General features: G+C 42.1%; 6 protein-coding genes across 6 annotated transcripts; 3 read left to right on the forward strand and 3 right to left on the reverse strand.

The window, feature by feature from the left end:
* Nucleotides 1-461: 461 nt before the first annotated feature.
* MELLADRAFT_85331 (uncharacterized protein) lies at nucleotides 462-1,060 on the forward strand (the record flags this gene model as incomplete). The annotated part of the gene is made up of 5 exons (XM_007419191.1): nucleotides 462-485; nucleotides 536-650; nucleotides 719-792; nucleotides 876-903; nucleotides 948-1,060. 5 exons carry the CDS (start codon nucleotides 462-464, stop codon nucleotides 1,058-1,060), a joined length of 354 nt encoding a protein of 117 aa, XP_007419253.1.
* A 48-nt stretch (nucleotides 1,061-1,108) lies between these two features.
* Nucleotides 1,109-2,099, reverse strand: MELLADRAFT_85332 (uncharacterized protein; the record flags this gene model as incomplete). Its single annotated transcript, XM_007419202.1, has 3 exons — nucleotides 1,109-1,557; nucleotides 1,599-2,030; nucleotides 2,096-2,099. 3 exons carry the CDS (start codon nucleotides 2,097-2,099, stop codon nucleotides 1,109-1,111), a joined length of 885 nt encoding a protein of 294 aa, XP_007419264.1.
* A 1,957-nt stretch (nucleotides 2,100-4,056) lies between these two features.
* On the reverse strand, nucleotides 4,057-4,476 carry MELLADRAFT_114311 (uncharacterized protein; the record flags this gene model as incomplete). Its single annotated transcript, XM_007419201.1, has 2 exons — nucleotides 4,057-4,324; nucleotides 4,427-4,476. 2 exons carry the CDS (start codon nucleotides 4,474-4,476, stop codon nucleotides 4,057-4,059), a joined length of 318 nt encoding a protein of 105 aa, XP_007419263.1.
* Nucleotides 4,477-4,878: 402 nt separating this feature from the next.
* MELLADRAFT_69971 (uncharacterized protein) lies at nucleotides 4,879-5,297 on the forward strand (the record flags this gene model as incomplete). Its single annotated transcript, XM_007419192.1, has 2 exons — nucleotides 4,879-5,190; nucleotides 5,244-5,297. The coding sequence occupies 2 exons, from the start codon at nucleotides 4,879-4,881 to the stop codon at nucleotides 5,295-5,297; spliced, it is 366 nt and encodes a 121-aa protein (XP_007419254.1).
* A 2,428-nt stretch (nucleotides 5,298-7,725) lies between these two features.
* On the forward strand, nucleotides 7,726-8,943 carry MELLADRAFT_69972 (uncharacterized protein; the record flags this gene model as incomplete). The annotated part of the gene is made up of 4 exons (XM_007419193.1): nucleotides 7,726-7,813; nucleotides 7,999-8,426; nucleotides 8,507-8,763; nucleotides 8,832-8,943. The coding sequence occupies 4 exons, from the start codon at nucleotides 7,726-7,728 to the stop codon at nucleotides 8,941-8,943; spliced, it is 885 nt and encodes a 294-aa protein (XP_007419255.1).
* A 795-nt stretch (nucleotides 8,944-9,738) lies between these two features.
* MELLADRAFT_85334 (uncharacterized protein) lies at nucleotides 9,739-13,479 on the reverse strand (the record flags this gene model as incomplete). The annotated part of the gene is made up of 8 exons (XM_007419200.1): nucleotides 9,739-10,179; nucleotides 10,247-10,870; nucleotides 10,938-11,255; nucleotides 11,324-11,629; nucleotides 11,752-12,196; nucleotides 12,317-13,106; nucleotides 13,148-13,174; nucleotides 13,341-13,479. 8 exons carry the CDS (start codon nucleotides 13,477-13,479, stop codon nucleotides 9,739-9,741), a joined length of 3,090 nt encoding a protein of 1,029 aa, XP_007419262.1.
* Nucleotides 13,480-16,794: the final 3,315 nt, after the last annotated feature.

A 16,794-nucleotide genomic window follows, 5' to 3' on the forward strand; every position in this document is an offset into this window, starting at 1 on the left:
TTCGCAGACAAAACTCCCATAACTCCCAAACCCTGTTAACAATTCACAGGTTTTTGCGTGCAACATAGACTTTCTGACTTGCACGTGCTCCACCCCGCTTTCTTATCTTCAAACCCTCCTCCTGTCGGAATACATACTTCATGAATGCAGTTAATTGCCATCATCAATCCAGACGAACTCACATGGCTCCAATCCTCAACCTTCAACATACTATCATTCCATCATGCTACTCGGTTTCTGTTTTCAATATACACTCATTTTCACATGCCATCACCAACGCGTGTCCGCCAGCCGCAAGCTTACCTGCCATGTTGCACTTCGAATCAGCTCTTAATCATACTCGATCACCTACCTCTCATTGGCTCTTTGCCTGGATGTAACCAAGACATCATCCAATTCAGTTCAATTCAAATTGTCCTGCCAAGATTCACATAGGTAAGCAACTGCACCCGTCTTAGCAGATGTCTCTATTGAAATACAATCCAGTTATTCCCAATCCTTGTTTGTTTAGTTTAATTCCACCAATAGGGTCAAGGGAATCGCTTTTCACCCCAAGCCAACCCTTTTGACCGCATCACTTCATTCAGGAAGTATCCAAATGTGGAGCTTTCAGATGGGAACATCAGTCAAACGATTTGACAAACACAATGGTTTGCTTCAATAACTCATATTGAAATGAAGTAACTGTTCGATCATACATTCATTGTTTGTCTTTCAGGTCAGGTTTGTGGGATTGCCTTCCATCCAAGTCAACCACTCTTCGTGTCAGTTGGAGTTGACTACAAACTCCAGGTCAATTCTTGGTCTCCAGCATTCTCAAATTCTTTTGATATTCCATCAATGCTTGAATATTGAGTTCATTTGGTTGATGGTAGTACAGGTCTGGAATTAAAAACGACGACGGTGTTTGTTTACCTTGCATGGTCATCTCGATCACGTTCAATCAGTCTCATTTCACCGTGAACATCCATGGATCCCTCCTGCCTCTCATGACCAGACAATTCAAATATGGAATTGGCAATCTCGTCAATGTATTCCTATCTTAACCGGTCATAAGTAAGTATGAAATCTTGCCAAATTTATCCATTACTGCCTTTGCTGCAAATCCTCAAAAACAAAGTCCATGTAAGATTGGAGATTTAAATCCTCCCACTGCTGCAAAGTCTGGATTCGTATGTGATGGATTAGTATCTCCACTTGATCTATATAATTCAGCTTGATTCAAATCGGTCTTTTCAATAGAAATCGCATCTGGTGCTCGGTTTGGTGGTTTGTTCAAAGCTGTTGCCGCTCCTCGATCTTTTCCTACTTTTCTACCTCCGAACCCGCCTGAACCTCGAATGAAGAGGGTTGCTTGATTTTCAAATAAAGTCCCACTATCTTTATCATACGTATGGTTTATTAACACTACTGATGCGGCTTTACCCTTATCTGTAGCTTCGAAAATTTGTGCATGATGGACCAATGTACTGGACGTCGGAATCTTGGGTGTCTTGATGACCAGGTAATGTTCACCATGTAACAACATCATCAGGCTAAAGTCAGGAAGCCAATCGACTTTGTATACATCAAGCCAACAAAATCAGGATTCGACATACGTAATGGGTCATGAAGATTGAAGTACAAATCATACATGCATGGCATCTGCTTGCTGGCCTCGTTGAAAGCAAGCATTCCATAGGAAGGAATGACTTGAAAGTTGGAACTGCCTTCAAACACATACTTCAACTCCTTTTTGGTCGCGCCTACACCCAAGTTGTACAAGATACACTCTCGTTTGGTGTGAGGAAGTTCGATCGGATCGATTGTTTCCCTTTTAGCTTGGGCCACGACTTCTGAGTCTTCCAGGTCTAAATAATCCTCCATCTGAGGAGTACCGGATTCACTAGCTGGATCACTCGATTCAGAATCCGCTCCACAGTTGGCCATGATCTGCTCAATAGACTCTGCCGTTGAGGTCGGATAAGTTGCGTTTTGATCAAACTTTGTCACTTGATCCCACTTAGCTATGAGCTTTTCAGGGGTGACAGCTCCAGCCGAGAACTACAGAAAGATATACATATATCAGGGAGTTCACTTGGTTAGATGATGTGACTCATGAATATTGGGAAAGTAAGTTATCTCCTGCTTTTTTGTCTCTCTTTTTCCCCAAAATATCAAGAAGCTTGCTGATTTAAATATACGTAGTTAATTTAGCTTATCATATATTTTCAACTATGTCAAGTATATGTAAAGAAAGATTCGATTTTCAGTTTGAAATGGTGAAGATTCAAAAACAAATCAACCTTTAGTGATACCAGAGTGTTTTGAAAAGCTTAAAGAGTGTTATGAAAAGGTTTTGGTAGAAGGAAAATTATTCGATTTAAAATTGAATAGATCAATTTTAAATTATATTGAAAGATTACAGAAAGAAAAATAAATGGAGAGATGAACTTTAGGGAATAAGAAAGGATGGGGTTTGGGTTTGGGTTGAGAATTTTGTGAAAGAAGTTCCTGTGAAAGTTGAGTTTGATTTGATTTGATTTAGTTAAATTTTTAATTGTGAGTTATTTTCCATTTGAGAAATTTCAAGAATTTGGAAGCAACACAATGATCAATAGAAAACTTTCAATATATAATGTGACACAGAAAATGGGTTACATTGAACCCAAGTTGGAAAATACTGAATTCAATGTCATGAATTTGGGTCCAATTTTGTTATAAAATCAGTTGTTGTAGTTGGTCAACTAAAGAAATTTATCTACCTATGATTATGGTTTATTATTTATTATATTTTTGAGTAAATGAATTGTCCATCATAAGAGGAAATCAAAAAGGGAGTGGATTGGTATGTTTTCACTGTTGTTTTTTTTGGGGTTGAGTTTTATGTTGGATTATTTGATGACATCAATTTGAAAAAAAATCAAAGGTCTTGGGGACAGTGAATACAATAACTGAAGAGATTGTGTTAAATGATAGTTGTGACCTGCTTTTTGATCCATTTAGCAGATATCTCTTTATAATGTATTCAAGCCCAGAAGTGTATCAATTTTTCAATAAATGATGTAGTCATGTGAGGTACAATGAGGTGTTTGCAAAAATCATGAATTCTAATTGATTTCAATCTGGAACCAATAAAGCAACCCTTCAAGGTGAGAGATTGTTTTGAATTGAGATGTAGAGCTTCAATGTTTTAGTTGTGCCAGTTCAATAACATGAAGCTGACTAATATGACCACGTGAGTGTTGTTCTTCAGAAGATATATGATGATTTCAATGAGAGGAACATGTGATGCTGATGTAGCGTTACTCAGAATTTGGATGGTTTGGTGCAGATTCCTGTTCACAACCAAAGGGAGGAAGAGGCAGGATATGGAGGATGGTGGTGAAATATGTGTAACACTAACCCTCATGGGTTGAGCATGTAAGAGAAAAGTATTCATGTTCAATAGCTGCATAAGAGACTGTAATAGCCTACCTGGAGTGAGTGTGATTATCTGGGAATGATGTACAAAACAAGGTTTGAGCCTAGACACATCCTTGCTCAATGCTACACAGGGATTATTTCATTGATGAGAAGATTTCAAGCATCAATCAGAATGAGAGAGGATTAGATAGCTTAGTATTGGCATACCTTTTGTAGTTTAAACCTTTGAAAGCGGCGGCCCGCCGCTGATATGCTAGTCATTATCAAAGAAATTTAATAAGTTGAAGGTTAATATTTTGAATGAAGAAATTAGTGGAAGATTGATTAAAGTTTAGTAGGAAGTGAAGAATTAGTATGAAGGTGGATAATACTCAGAATCAAAGTTTGGAAGAGTGGTAATTTTCAATTCAAGTTGGGGGAGGCTACTCACGATTTAAGTTATACACAACACTAGCAAAAACTTTCATTATTACTCAAGATTTTTTCTGAAAAAGGTTTTGACAACACATTATACAAAGATTTTTTTGAGGATTTTAAAAAAAAATTAAGTAAAGGGCATTTAACAGAAGACTACATCAGGAAAGGAAGAAAAAAAACAAACAAACAAGAGAATATATGTACAGATGGAACAACTACAGAAAAGAGAATAAATCATTCACGAGCACGTTTCTTTCCTTTCTCGTCAGCAGAAAATTTCAGATTATCTTCAGCAACTTCATCATAAAACTTCTCATGGCCAGATGAAGGGATAGGGAAGTAGGGAGGAAATCCAGTAGTTATACCATCATAATGAGGAGGCCAAAGTTCAGGACGAGGATGGGCTCTATAGACAACATCAAGAGCTACTATATTCTTGATAGCCTTCACAAGATTAAGTCTGGCAGTCACTTCAACTGGGTAGATCCGGATTTTGTATTTTCTGTGATAACTATCATGGCTCGCGTGATAAATCAGCTTATTAGCATAGCCGGCCCCGGGGCCAATGCTTGTATGCAGCAATACACTTCACCCACAAGCGCACCGGTGACTGATGCCTGCGGACCTCGTGATCTGACGTTGTCCCACTTTCATGGGTCTACGCCGACATCCTCACCCCTGGCCCACGCATCGCGACGCGCCATACATACCCCGTGCCCCCTTGCCATACGTCATTCGATCGTTCCTCATTATTATTATTAACCAACATTACTAAATCGATATCAACATCAACCATAACTGATTGACATAATCCGACCAGCCACTCTTCTGAAACATCACCACCTTTCCATAACTAACCAAAGAACAAGCCACCTCCCTTCACGACACCACCTTCTCTTCTCGATCCCACACGATAACCAATATTACACGCGATCACTTCTGAGTCAGTACATCACTGACTCCAGCATCGACAGAGCAAGCCCCCTGACACCGGAATGATTTGATTGTTACCCTCCTTCCCAATTCTTTAGTCAAGTACCTACCTGTCTTACAACAATGTTGCTCACCGACTTTTTGACACAGCTGCACGAACGTCGCCCGACTTTGGCAACTAAGCTGACACTTTCACAACTTGTCCGGTTTGTTAACCTCGCCAGCGACGTGTACAAGCCAGTAGACCACGCCTTACAATTGACTTCCGATGATCCTCGCATACTTCCCTTCCTCAAGCTGGCCCTGGACGTAGGCATGGACTTGGACGATTACGACGCTCTTTGGAACCTGGCATTTCCTTCCCTACCATTCTCATTCATCAATCCCGGCGCTCTGATTCGCTTGCATGGTCTGACCGACCACCTGACCACCAAGGTGCACGAGTTCTATCTTACACCCCCCATCTCTGCCTGCCTGGTATGCGACAGCCGATCAAAGCGGAACCTCCACATACGCCCCCGACGGGAAGGCTATGTGTATGACCTGGACGGCGTCCACTCCGCAGAATTCCACACCCGCGTTTGTTCAGGTACAGTTTTTGCCTTCACCTTAAAAAAAAAATTAAACACTCATTGGGACTCCTGCATGTAGATTGTGGCACCACCTACAGGCCGTCGTATTATATATCAAATAAGACCAGATATTACTACACCAAAGCACAGGGGTGTCACCGTGAAGTGTTTCAGGTGCACTGCCACTTTGCAATGTCCCACCAACTCGCCAAGAACTTTCGACATTGCCAGATGCTTGCCCAGTTAGTATTTTCTCCCTCATTTAAAAAACTTGTTACTTATTTTTTTCAATAGTATCTCGACTTTCAATCTTGTGAATCTCTTCAACCTCACCTACGTAAAGGATCAGGACGTACCAACCCACTCGGAAACCCCTAGCATTACACCCAGAATGTCACAAGAACTTGCCCGCGACGCAACAGATATGTGGAGTCTACTCCGACGCTGCTCTCGCCGGGGTGACGTGCTTTACGTAAGTGCCCGTGGCGAACAGGAGGACCGGTTACTACCGGCCATTATTCGAGAGCTCCAATACATTGCCAAGCAAGGGTCAAAATTCCGCGATCACTTCTGCTCTTTGTGTGTCAAAGAAGAGAAAATCGAAATTGAAGGCAAGCAAGCGACTAAAAGTATGTCCGTTTCCTCACTTTTAATGGATTATATTGACATTTTACCTCACGTCAGTCATCCAAGCGGTTGTTACTGATGGACTTACGATTGGGCACTGGAGATGCACGGCATCTTCGGCGCAGCTTGAAGAACTGGCTTATCAAGCTGGTAACCCCCCTCCCAACGGCCCGTGCCTCAATCCTTTGCCCAAGGTTACCTCTAGGTTCTGTGCCGAGCATGAGGTTACCTTGAGAGGATGGTGTTGCGCACAACCGTGCACCGCCCTGGCTGATGCAGGATCACAAACATGTTCCGATGAAGACCACCAACTCGCATATGCCGATTTTCAAGCGCGAAAGAAGAAGAATTTTTCTCTCAAGGCCATGCTCAATCGACCTGGCTCTAAGCTACCCTCCAATCCCACTGTGCACATGAATCCCTTCACTGCTGAGATAATCGATCTCGACGACATTCACCACGCCGACAAAGCCGATCGCATTCACGAAGCCGCTCGCGATGGTGGGGCAGCTAAGCCCAAAAAGACACCGTCCATCAGCCGCTGCCGCACTCACAACGATCAGCTGGTCGTGGGTACCTGTGGCATCATCCTCAGTCGGCGAACTTTCTACAACGCCGAAGCCCCAAGTGCTCTTAGGGTCAGTCACTTTGTTGCATTAGTGGAATACTATCCTGTTGACATACGTGACCCCCCATACGCCAGGACTACCTGTTGGAGGCTTTTCCAGAGAGAATGCCCGAGGTGGTTTTCTACGATAATGCCTGCACCTTACTGCGTGTGATTCACAATGGAGAGAAGGATCCCACTCCTTTCGAAAACACGATCATTCCTGTCGATCCATTCCATCACGCCTCTCATAAAGTCAGCGATCATTTCTGTCAAAAGTACACCAACCCCAAAAACTTTCCCGACCTGCAAGAAGATGGCGCATGGATTTTTAACGCTTCAGCTGGAGAGTTAAGTAATATTTGGTATGGAGGTTTTGGTTCCATGTGCCGCAACATGCAAGGAACCCGATACAAGTTTTTTCTTGAAGAGATGGTTGAATTGCGCAACAAATGGCTGAGTGATGCTCTATGGGCTCGTGATACACTGACATTCATGGGGGTAGACGAGTTGTAATATAGCGAATATAGCAAAAGTGGATGAGATGCTTTGGATTGTCCTTCATATCAAGAATGTCATTGATGACGCATTCACAAGTGCAATTAAATTCAAATTGAAGGTCACTTTCATCTAACTGCTTCTCCTTGCAGTTACTCGTGTTGCTAATTACTAACTAAGTGAGACATCAAGGTAGCCCGGACTAACTAATGATGTGTAGAACAATGGCGTATGATCAATAATACGCCAAAAAATTGGAAGTATGCGCAATCATTCGAACGTCTTCAGAGCAAGTAAACGGCCCAATGTTCTCCCTTTCGAAGCAGTCACCAATTGGCCACACAGTCACCTCGCCAAACCTGTGGGGTCTGTAACCGCGTGGGGCTACCGAAAGCCACGGCAAACAAGGCACCTGACTATGCCAGGTACAAAGGCATAGTCATCAAGCACCCTGGTGTTTTTGTTCTTTCGATATCGCAATGCCATTGCCACAGTGCCAACATGGATGATGGAAATGGATGTTAAGCCGGAATGCCTTGACCATCGATACTGATTGTTGACTATAAATGGGCTATTGCGGTCACTCACCGCTGATATCCCATTTATAGCATTTCACTTCTCACTCAGTCCGTCTCGCAACGTTAAACTCCATCACCTTATACCATCATGCCCAAATTGATAGAACACGGCCACTACGCCAACCATCCCGAACTGATGAAAGGTCTTTCCCCGCGTGATATCAGGCGCTTACGACGTGAGTTACATATGACTTCTTGCTGGCGTATTGTGACTGATACTGACGAGTGTACTGCTGTCATAGGTGGCATTCTCACGGCACCAACGACCGTTTTACCGGATCCAATTGTGATCAATCATACGTACAATGCCTGGTTCATATTTCCTTCGTCAATCCCCACTGATACGTTAAATACCCCTCAGAGAATTTTGTGGCACCACAAATCTCCGCTGCAGCTGCACGGGAGGTTTTGGGGGAAGAAGAGTTACCAAAACCTGCATTCAACCATGACAGCTCATGGCTGTTTACTCTCAAAGCCACGACTGTTGGAGACATTGCTGAATTTTCTTTTGTTTCAAAGAAAATCAATATTGACATCAACCTGGCTCTGGGCCAGTTCGTCAGGTATTGGGATTGGGCATCCACCTTCACCGCTCAAATAAATCAAATTGATTCGGGTCGTTTGGAAGTGGAAGTCCAAAGTTTTGGTTCGGACTCAGAGAGATCACATTTCATGTTATGTCAAGAAAAGTATCACACCGCTATGCTATTAAATTTGTTCAAAGGAAAGCTCAAAGAGATCTCTTCGCTTTTAACTTTGGCCAAAGCACAACTGGCCACCGATGTTCGTGTAAGTGAATGGCCCCTGTGCACATGTATTTTACTTCGTTGATTTACTTCGTTCCTCTGAATATGACTTTGATTGAACAGTTTGCCGAAAACCATGTCCTTGCGCACCGGAACACTGTCGGCCAGCTTGACATGTATACTTTGCAGGAGAGGTTGCCAGGTCCGCTACATAGGACATCGGACACTAGTTATTCCCCCTCCAAGGGGAATGTCCCCATGCTAGACTTCCTCAACACGTTCACACACTACACATACTGGCGTACCAATAACGCCGCGGTGATCAATGGATTCCATTACGTAGGATGCACAATATTTTATTCGCTCATTGTTGATAAGAAGTGAGGCTTCATATTCCTTCACGGTTGGTAACCTGTGCTGATCTTAAATTACTCCTCCACATCTATAGTTACAAGTGGCATGCAGGTTACTATGGTGGGCGAATATCCGATTTTGAAAAAGAACATCGGTGCAACAGCCTCTGTACGCGCATGGGAATGAAACAACCTGCAAGATCCTAGTAACTAGATGTGGAGTTAGTTCCGTTTACTTTTGCTTATTTGTGTTTCTGTGTTTGCTTTTGAAGCACTTTCTGCTTCTGCTACTCGCTTGTTTGTTTTCCCTTTGCGTCTCTTTTTTTTTGTGTGTCTGTGTCTTTTGCTTGCTGTTGTTTTGTTTGACTTGCTTGTTTGTGTGCCACATTCGTTTGACCAAAAAATTATAAAATTTTGGTATGACCAAAGCGTGACGTGCAAAAGCGCCATCAGCGTTGTTACGGTTGATTACCGCCGCTCTGATACCTACCTCAGATGGATTATTTGCTGCATGAGCATATAAATTGAGTCTCATATGGCATCAAATATTACCATTACTAAACTAAATAACCAAGAGTTGCCGTCTAATCGCTTCAGTCGATATTTTCCCCCCGTATTAATCTATCCGCTGTTATTTAAGCCATTTAAAGCGCGTCATAAGGGATGGCAAAGGCAAAGCAAACACACAGGTTGCATGTTGGCACGGTGGTAATGGAACCTGAGGGTGTTCAATCTGCGTCAAACTGCTATTCATTTCGAGTATGACAAGAAGAGACACATTGAGAAGGGGGGTTAGGGAAACAGGAAGACACATATGGACATATTCGCAAATCTATTTACCCATAGATTTAATGCCTTGTGTGTGTAACAAGAGAGCAACACCTGTTATTCAAGACAAAACATATTCCATAGGATACGGTGGCGAAAGGGGAAAACAAATAGTAGAAAGTGTGAATAGGGACAACGGAATGTATGTGAAATGAAGGAAGGAGCATGACTACATCATTGCTTCGTTCTGCGTCTCTTGGATGGCCGAGGCGCCTGTCGCTCTTTCCGTTTCCGAGGGGCTGTTGGATCTCCAGGTTGTTTCAAACCAGACACCACCAGGAACTCAGCTTGAAAATGCCGCCGCGCCTCAACAATTGTGATATTGTAGCGATTTTTCTCACCCTCTTCAGGCCAGCTGTCAAGCCAAGCCTTGAATCTGGGATACGTCACTTTGCCTACCCAGTGCGCATAGCGATAAACGGTTTGCTCCTCCAATTGATACTCGGTTCCAAAAAATTCAATCCAGCATGGTATACGGCGTTTTCGCGGGGCAGGCATTCCCACGGCAAGATGCCATGCGAGAAGGGTGAAAGTCATGGCATCTTCGCCGGGCCAATCGTTCAGGACTGGGGCATTGTTGCTGGAGTTGAATGGCTTTTCGTCTGCTTCTAGGTTCTGGGGAAGCACATCATAAAGTCAGACAGCATTCATATCATGAGAGGAGATGAAGAAATCGACCCACCTGGGCTGCCATGTTGCCCATTAAAGCGGGGTCCAAGTGCCGAAACAAGTCGGGGATCACATTGTCTGAACTGGCCTCGCCTGAGAGTGTAGGTGAGACGGTCAGTGCGATGTCTAGTTCTGGCCAATCGTGCAAGTCCAAATCCGAATCGGTTTTGGAGTTGAGGACCTCAATCGGTTGCTGTGAGGTTCCTGCAAAGGGTTTGGCCAATGGAGGTGGAGACGCAGGTTCAACTTTGGGAACAGTCGCTAATTGAACAGGAGCTTTAGGAATGTAAGGTTTGCCTAGACCGAATCTTTCGAGCACGGCTTGAAGGTCATTGGCTAGGGTGATGCGCTGGCTTGGAAGACATAGCACGAGGTTTCTGGTGGTGCGGGGGTACTGATGAGGCAGAGTAAGTGCGATGTCCCGCTGTGAACAGTCCAAAAAGGGATCAATTTGGAGTCGATGCGGAGGAAGACCAAAAATACCAACCCAGTTTTTAAGTTGTTCATCCCAGACAAGGATGTGACCATTCCAAGATAGTCCAGCAGCCGCTTTGGCCTCGCGCCAAAGTGACTCACATTCGTCTAGAGCAACGGTAGGCCAGGTGGGAAAATGCTGCGTAATGACCGGGGTCGTGGGCTAAAATGATTGACAATGTCAATGGATGCTACAGTATATGATAAGTAAAGTGAAACAATAAACCAACCTGAGTGACAAGATGTAAGCTAACGACCTTGTTCGGGTCAAGACGTGGCTCCAACGCCTTTCTAAACATGTCCTGTTTCAATTTCTTGGCGTTCGAGAGGACGAGCTCGCGATCTTCGGTCAGCACGTGTCCTGTGTACCTCACGCTCTGCGCGCACTGCTCCGGTATTATACGGGCTCGTTTTGGCTGGGGTGCTGTCGGCAAAGGGGCGTGGGTTGTCGTCGAGGTATTGGATGGCGTAGAGGTGGCAGCCTGTTTTGGTTCGGGCGCGATACGATGAACATAGCATTTGCCTGGCGGGCCATATGCATGGCAGCACTACATGCCCCAAAACGTCAGTTTGTGAAAAATTGTTGAGCAAGACAAATGAAAACAAATTGAGTTACCGCCTTGCAGTATTTCTGTGTACAACCAGTATGACCCGCGCTTTTGTGCTTCTCGGCGGTGGGCCCTTCGCGGGGGCGAGCACAAAGTTGGGATGGGGCGGCTCGTTGCGAACGTTGGGAAGCACTGGGCGGTGAATTCTTGGGACTGACTTGCTCGGTGACAACCTCACCTTTGATGTTGACGGGTGGCCCATGGAGTAAGGCATTGTAAGGAATTGGATACTTGTCGCCGGCGTTGATCCGCGCTAACTCGTGGTTAAGTTGGTTCAGCTTGAAGGTTCGGTAATAATGATCACTGGTTGGGCACTGGTGAATAGGAACAACGAGGGATATAAACAGAAGTGGGATTCAAAAGTTGTATGTAAAGTCAGTTGTTCCCGTCTTTCCAGTTTTGGCCAGATGAAATGAAGGACAACGCTTGCACTGACTTTGACCTTGACCGTATCAACACCCCCTGATACGTAAATCAGTGAGATATTGACCGTGCACATGGGACAAGCCAGGCCAACACGGCCTGGCACCGTAGGTGAAGGAAGGGGGTTGGACGGGTGCATCCGCTGGTACTTGGATCCAATGTAGGGGCCGCTAGGTTTCATGACGTGGGCTTGTAGGGTGTAAAGTGGGAACGATGTGATGTGACCACGGTGGCCAGATGGTTGTATGGAAAAGGACAAAGAGGAGAAAGGTTGAAGCCGCCATTGGTGTGGGTGGATATTGAGGTTTGGAATACAGTGTACGATGAGGGTCTTGGAGTATAAAAAATTTGCTCTGCTCAAAGTGGAAGGAGGAAAAAAATGCAAAAGACAAAACATGCCTGGGACGGACGTGTCGGAGGGGCGGCTATGGGTTGCGAGAGGTAGGGTGTTTGGTGCTCTGGCCCCGCGCGCAGCATATGCCCATACAGTTGATTGCATACAAGGCTGTCACATGCTGTGTAATGCTTGCATGTATTTTGAGTGATAATTATCATGTGATAATTATCACAGAACGTACGAATCCCCAATGCTCCCCTTCAACTGGACATTAGAGGTATAAATTTTCCAATGGGAAGAAAGAAGATTAAAAATTGTTTCAGTTAAAGCTATGGTGGGATCTCGAGGACTTATCATCTTGGGAATACCACCAACTTGCATGAACTCTTCAGCTTGTGATAAATTTCTAGCAAACCATATACTTGTGTAAAGATTTTTAAACTCAGCTTCAAAGGCGTCAATTCTGTCTCTAGTAATTGAAGGATAGGTGATGGATGTGCTTGGCTCAGTTGAAGAAGAATCATTTGGAATTGAAGTTGAAGGAACCGGTGCAGAAGTTGGATTTACAGTTTTTTCGGGAGTAGAGACAAAAGGGTGGTTAAATTCAGGTAGAGGTGATGCAGGAGGTGTTTCAATTAAATCTTCAACAGTAGTGTTCAGGTTAGGTTTAACATCAACTGGTGAATCAGGAACAATGATAGGAGAAGGCTTGCGAGGAAAGAAGTGTTGATTTTGAAAAGTTTTTTTAAGTTTTGGTCTTTTATTTTGATTTTTAGTGTTCGTTTTATGGATGAAGTTCTTTTGAGTTTTAGGTGGGGAAAAATTAAATTCTGAAGAAATAGCAGGAGGAGATGGAGGAGGTGTGTTGTCGGGTGTGTGAATTGATTCAGGGGGAGTGGTGATAGGTGGAGTCTTGATGCGAGGATTAGTACAGGATGTGGAGGCTACAGGTGGAGTAGTAGGGGTATGTTGAGGTGGTAAAGGTGCATTTCCTCGGTTGTTCCAAAGACGAACATCGGCCATCCATCGCGCTCGAAGCTTAGGTTCACTGGGGTTTGTCAGGTTTACACACCCATGATTTGATGCCCCCGCCCGCCCCCTCAGAGTCAGTTTCGGTCTCAGGGAGGGTGTCCATATGAGTTAGACTTTCGATTCCGAGGGAATTTCGGGTGGGAGGAGTAGGTGTGGTCCATTCTGAAGAGGCATGATGAAGCATTAGTTTGATTACACTATGTAGGAGGATCTTTATAAAATTGAACACTTACCACAGTGGATCTCGTGTTGATCGCATCGGTTGCACTGGTATTGATCCCTCAACAGTTGCGAATCCACAATATCCCAGGTACAGGATGCTCCAGCAGCGATACAGTTTACACACGAGGTCGGATGTCCAGTAGGATGCATGATCAACTATACTTCACAAATATAATCAACCAGTCCAGATGTATCATTATTCAGCATTGGAAGAAGTCAGCGAGTATGAAGGCATGATAGATGGAGTTTTGTTATCACTGACGGGTCTTGAGTTCAAATTTGATCGGATTGACTTGAAACGAGTTGGGAACGAGTTATTAAGGGCTTTGAATTGATAGGGAGATGGGTTTGGATGGAGACTGTTGGTTGGAAGGTTGTTGGTTTAATGGTGGCTTTAGTTATCTGGGGACAGATACGAGTTGGGGGAGGATGTGGAGAGCAACTCTTTTCTCTTTTCGTTTCGGTTCAATTTTTTTTATTCTCACGTATGGGCAGGTTTTTTTTTTCTCGTTCTTCTCACTTTTCAAATTAGTTCAGCGAGCTCTTTTGGGTCTGATTACACATCTTCAAAGAACTGCATCAACTAAAACAATCAATTTATAATAATTAAAAATAAAAGAATCAGATAAAAAAAAAGGAAACAAATCGAAAAGAGAAGAAAAGAGCAAAAGCAGAAAGAGATTACAAATTGAGAGTTGGATATTGATGAAATGATTCAAATCAAGCAATGCATCAAGAAAAATTCAAAATAATCAAATGAAATAAAAATTAAATTAACAAGTTCAAACCCGGATCGATCGGTTTCGTAGGAAATCACGCAATCTAGACAAATAGAAAAAAAAAAGAAACAATCAAATTTAAATAAATCAAATTTACAAATCAATTGGAAAGCTCAAAACCGGATCGATCGGATTCCTAAGAAAGCATATGATCTAGGAAAGAAATCGAAAAGAAATTTTAAATAAATCAATTTTAAATTAAATAACAAAGCTAGGAATCGAATCAATTGGAATCGTAGGAAAGCAGCTAGATCTAGAAAGAAGATTGAAAAATAACAAAAAGAGAAAAGAAAGTTTAAATAAATCAATTAAATTAAATGGCAAGCCTCGGAATCGAATCGATCGGATTCCTAGACAAGTTATTGATCTAGACAATCAAATAGGGATTTTGAATAAACGAAAAAGAAATCAAATGAAGTTATGTAAAAGAATCAGTCAAAGATGAAAAGAATAGAATAAAAGACGAGAGAAAGTAGAGGGACTTACTTAAATGAATTTAAAATTGAGTAGGAGAGAGATGATGTAAGGGTTTAATTTGAATAAAATAAAGAGGTGGCTGTGGAGGAATCGGGTATAAAGAGGAGAGTTGAAGGAGGTTGTTGGGGGTTCCGTTTGTGTGTTGAGAATTGAATATTAGTTTTTTTTTGTTTATTGAGTGAATATCTTATTATAAAGAAGTTGAGTTAGAGTCTTTAACCCCGTATAAGGGTATTAGCGTTGATATTTTATAAGAAGTTGATAGTCTGGCGCGTGAAAGTGTTATCTGTGAAAGTCCTATAAGTAGTTTTCTACTGTTTTAGCAAGTTTTAAAGATATTACATTGGTTTTTTTGGTGAAATATTTAGTAGTTTAATTTTTTTTAATTCATCGCCGTTGGGAGAAGTTCAGATAACTTCTACTCCAGCATTAATATTAATATATTTTTATAATTTTGATATAATTTTTTTTCCAAATCTCTACAAAGATCTCAGTTGTGTATTTCGAAAGCAATTTTGACTGTGAAGCATAATTACATATTTGTGTAGTGTTGTGTTAGACTTTCTATAACCCTAGCTTAAACACTTTTAGTGTTTAAGGACCTTGGTGACCACTCAGTACAGTTGTTAGACTTGTCTGAGCTGTTTCGGACCAGGTTCGGTACTGATTTTATCAGTAGAAAGGATAAAATAACATTATTACAGGTGTTGATTGTGTGTAGCAGGAAAGATTTGTTTAGAATTGTACTCCTCTGCTCTGAACTTAGAGATTTCTAAAGGTTGAGGGCAGCTTAACTGCATCTGTTGTACTTCCCTTCTCTCCGGCGGTACTTCATCCCCTCTCCGGCTCAGCCTACGCTACACAGCGTAGGAGTTCTACAATGGCGGTGCTTGATCAAGTCGAGAAATACCTCTCTCAGAAGGTTTTTCGACTCTTAGCTACCCCCTTACCAAGTTTGATCCTAGCGAAGACAATAGAGAGTCCATCCTAAATTAGATCCAAGTGCAGTACTTGGTATAATCACTAACAAGATTAAAAGTATAGAATCAATACATACATCAGCCATAGAAGGATTACCATTACTAGATTCATGGACATTATTTTTTCAGATTCATCCTTCACTGCACCCCCAACACTTGCTTTCTCCTCTTCTAAATCAATTCATTTCAAAAGCTTTAAGATATTGATATGACATGTCAATTGTCTCTAATCAAATTAGTTCAGTTTGAAGTATATCTGGAAGTTCAAGTGAATTCAAAAAGCTTATTGGAAGTAAATGTGGAGGTTCAAAATTCTTGGAAGAACCAGGAAACAGAATTGCATTGGTTGGGTTTAAGTCTCAACAGAATTTAATTCTTTTAGGGTTGGTGTTGGTCTGGTTTGGGAAGACCCTTGAAATTCCAAAGTGAGCTAACAAAACAAAACCAAAAACCGAAACTTGATTTTTCAATGTTAAATTCAATTTTCTTTTTGTGGCTGGGTTTTTTTGGATTTTGGATTTAGGGATCTAGATCAATGATTTCATCAAATAGATACATTTTAGATCCTATTTTTGAAAACTCAATTGAATCAACTGCTGGAGATCAAAAATGAAACAAATCATGGTAGAAAGTTTATAGAAATTGTTGGATCTAGATTGAGTAAAGGTGATTGAATTGAGATTATGTCACTTGGGAATCAAATTGGTGAAAGTCCAAATGAAGATTAGGTCAAGAATGTGATTGGTTGTTTGGGTAGGGAAATTGGGAGTGAGGTTGTGGGCATTAAGTATAAGAAACATTTGTAGTGAAAAAAATTGCAGTTTTTGATTTTTTTGAGTTTTTGTCGGTTTGGGTGGATTTCTTTCTTTCTTTTTGATCAAGAGGATTCTTTTGTACGGAATGAGAGGTGTGTCATAGTGCCAAATAAATTTTCAAAAATTGAAATTTCAGAATCCTTGGGTCAGAAACTGGGAAAACCAGATTAAACATCAGATTTAACTGAAATACTGGTCAGAAAGTACCTGTATTAGGCTTAAAACAATGCTTTCTGCCACTTTTGACCACTTTCAAAACTACAATGTGGAAATTCACTGCTTGGTTGGCAGTTTGGCACAGTTATTACAAGAAAATTCCAAAAATCAAGTTTTGTGTTTTCAAAATTCACAAATTCAAAAAAACACAAAACACAACACTTATTTTGTCCCACAAGTCAACTGTAGTAATGCACA

This window comes from Melampsora larici-populina (genome assembly GCF_000204055.1).
Source record: "Melampsora larici-populina 98AG31 unplaced genomic scaffold MELLAscaffold_141, whole genome shotgun sequence".
Taxonomy (NCBI): Eukaryota; Fungi; Basidiomycota; class Pucciniomycetes; order Pucciniales; family Melampsoraceae; genus Melampsora; species Melampsora laricis-populina.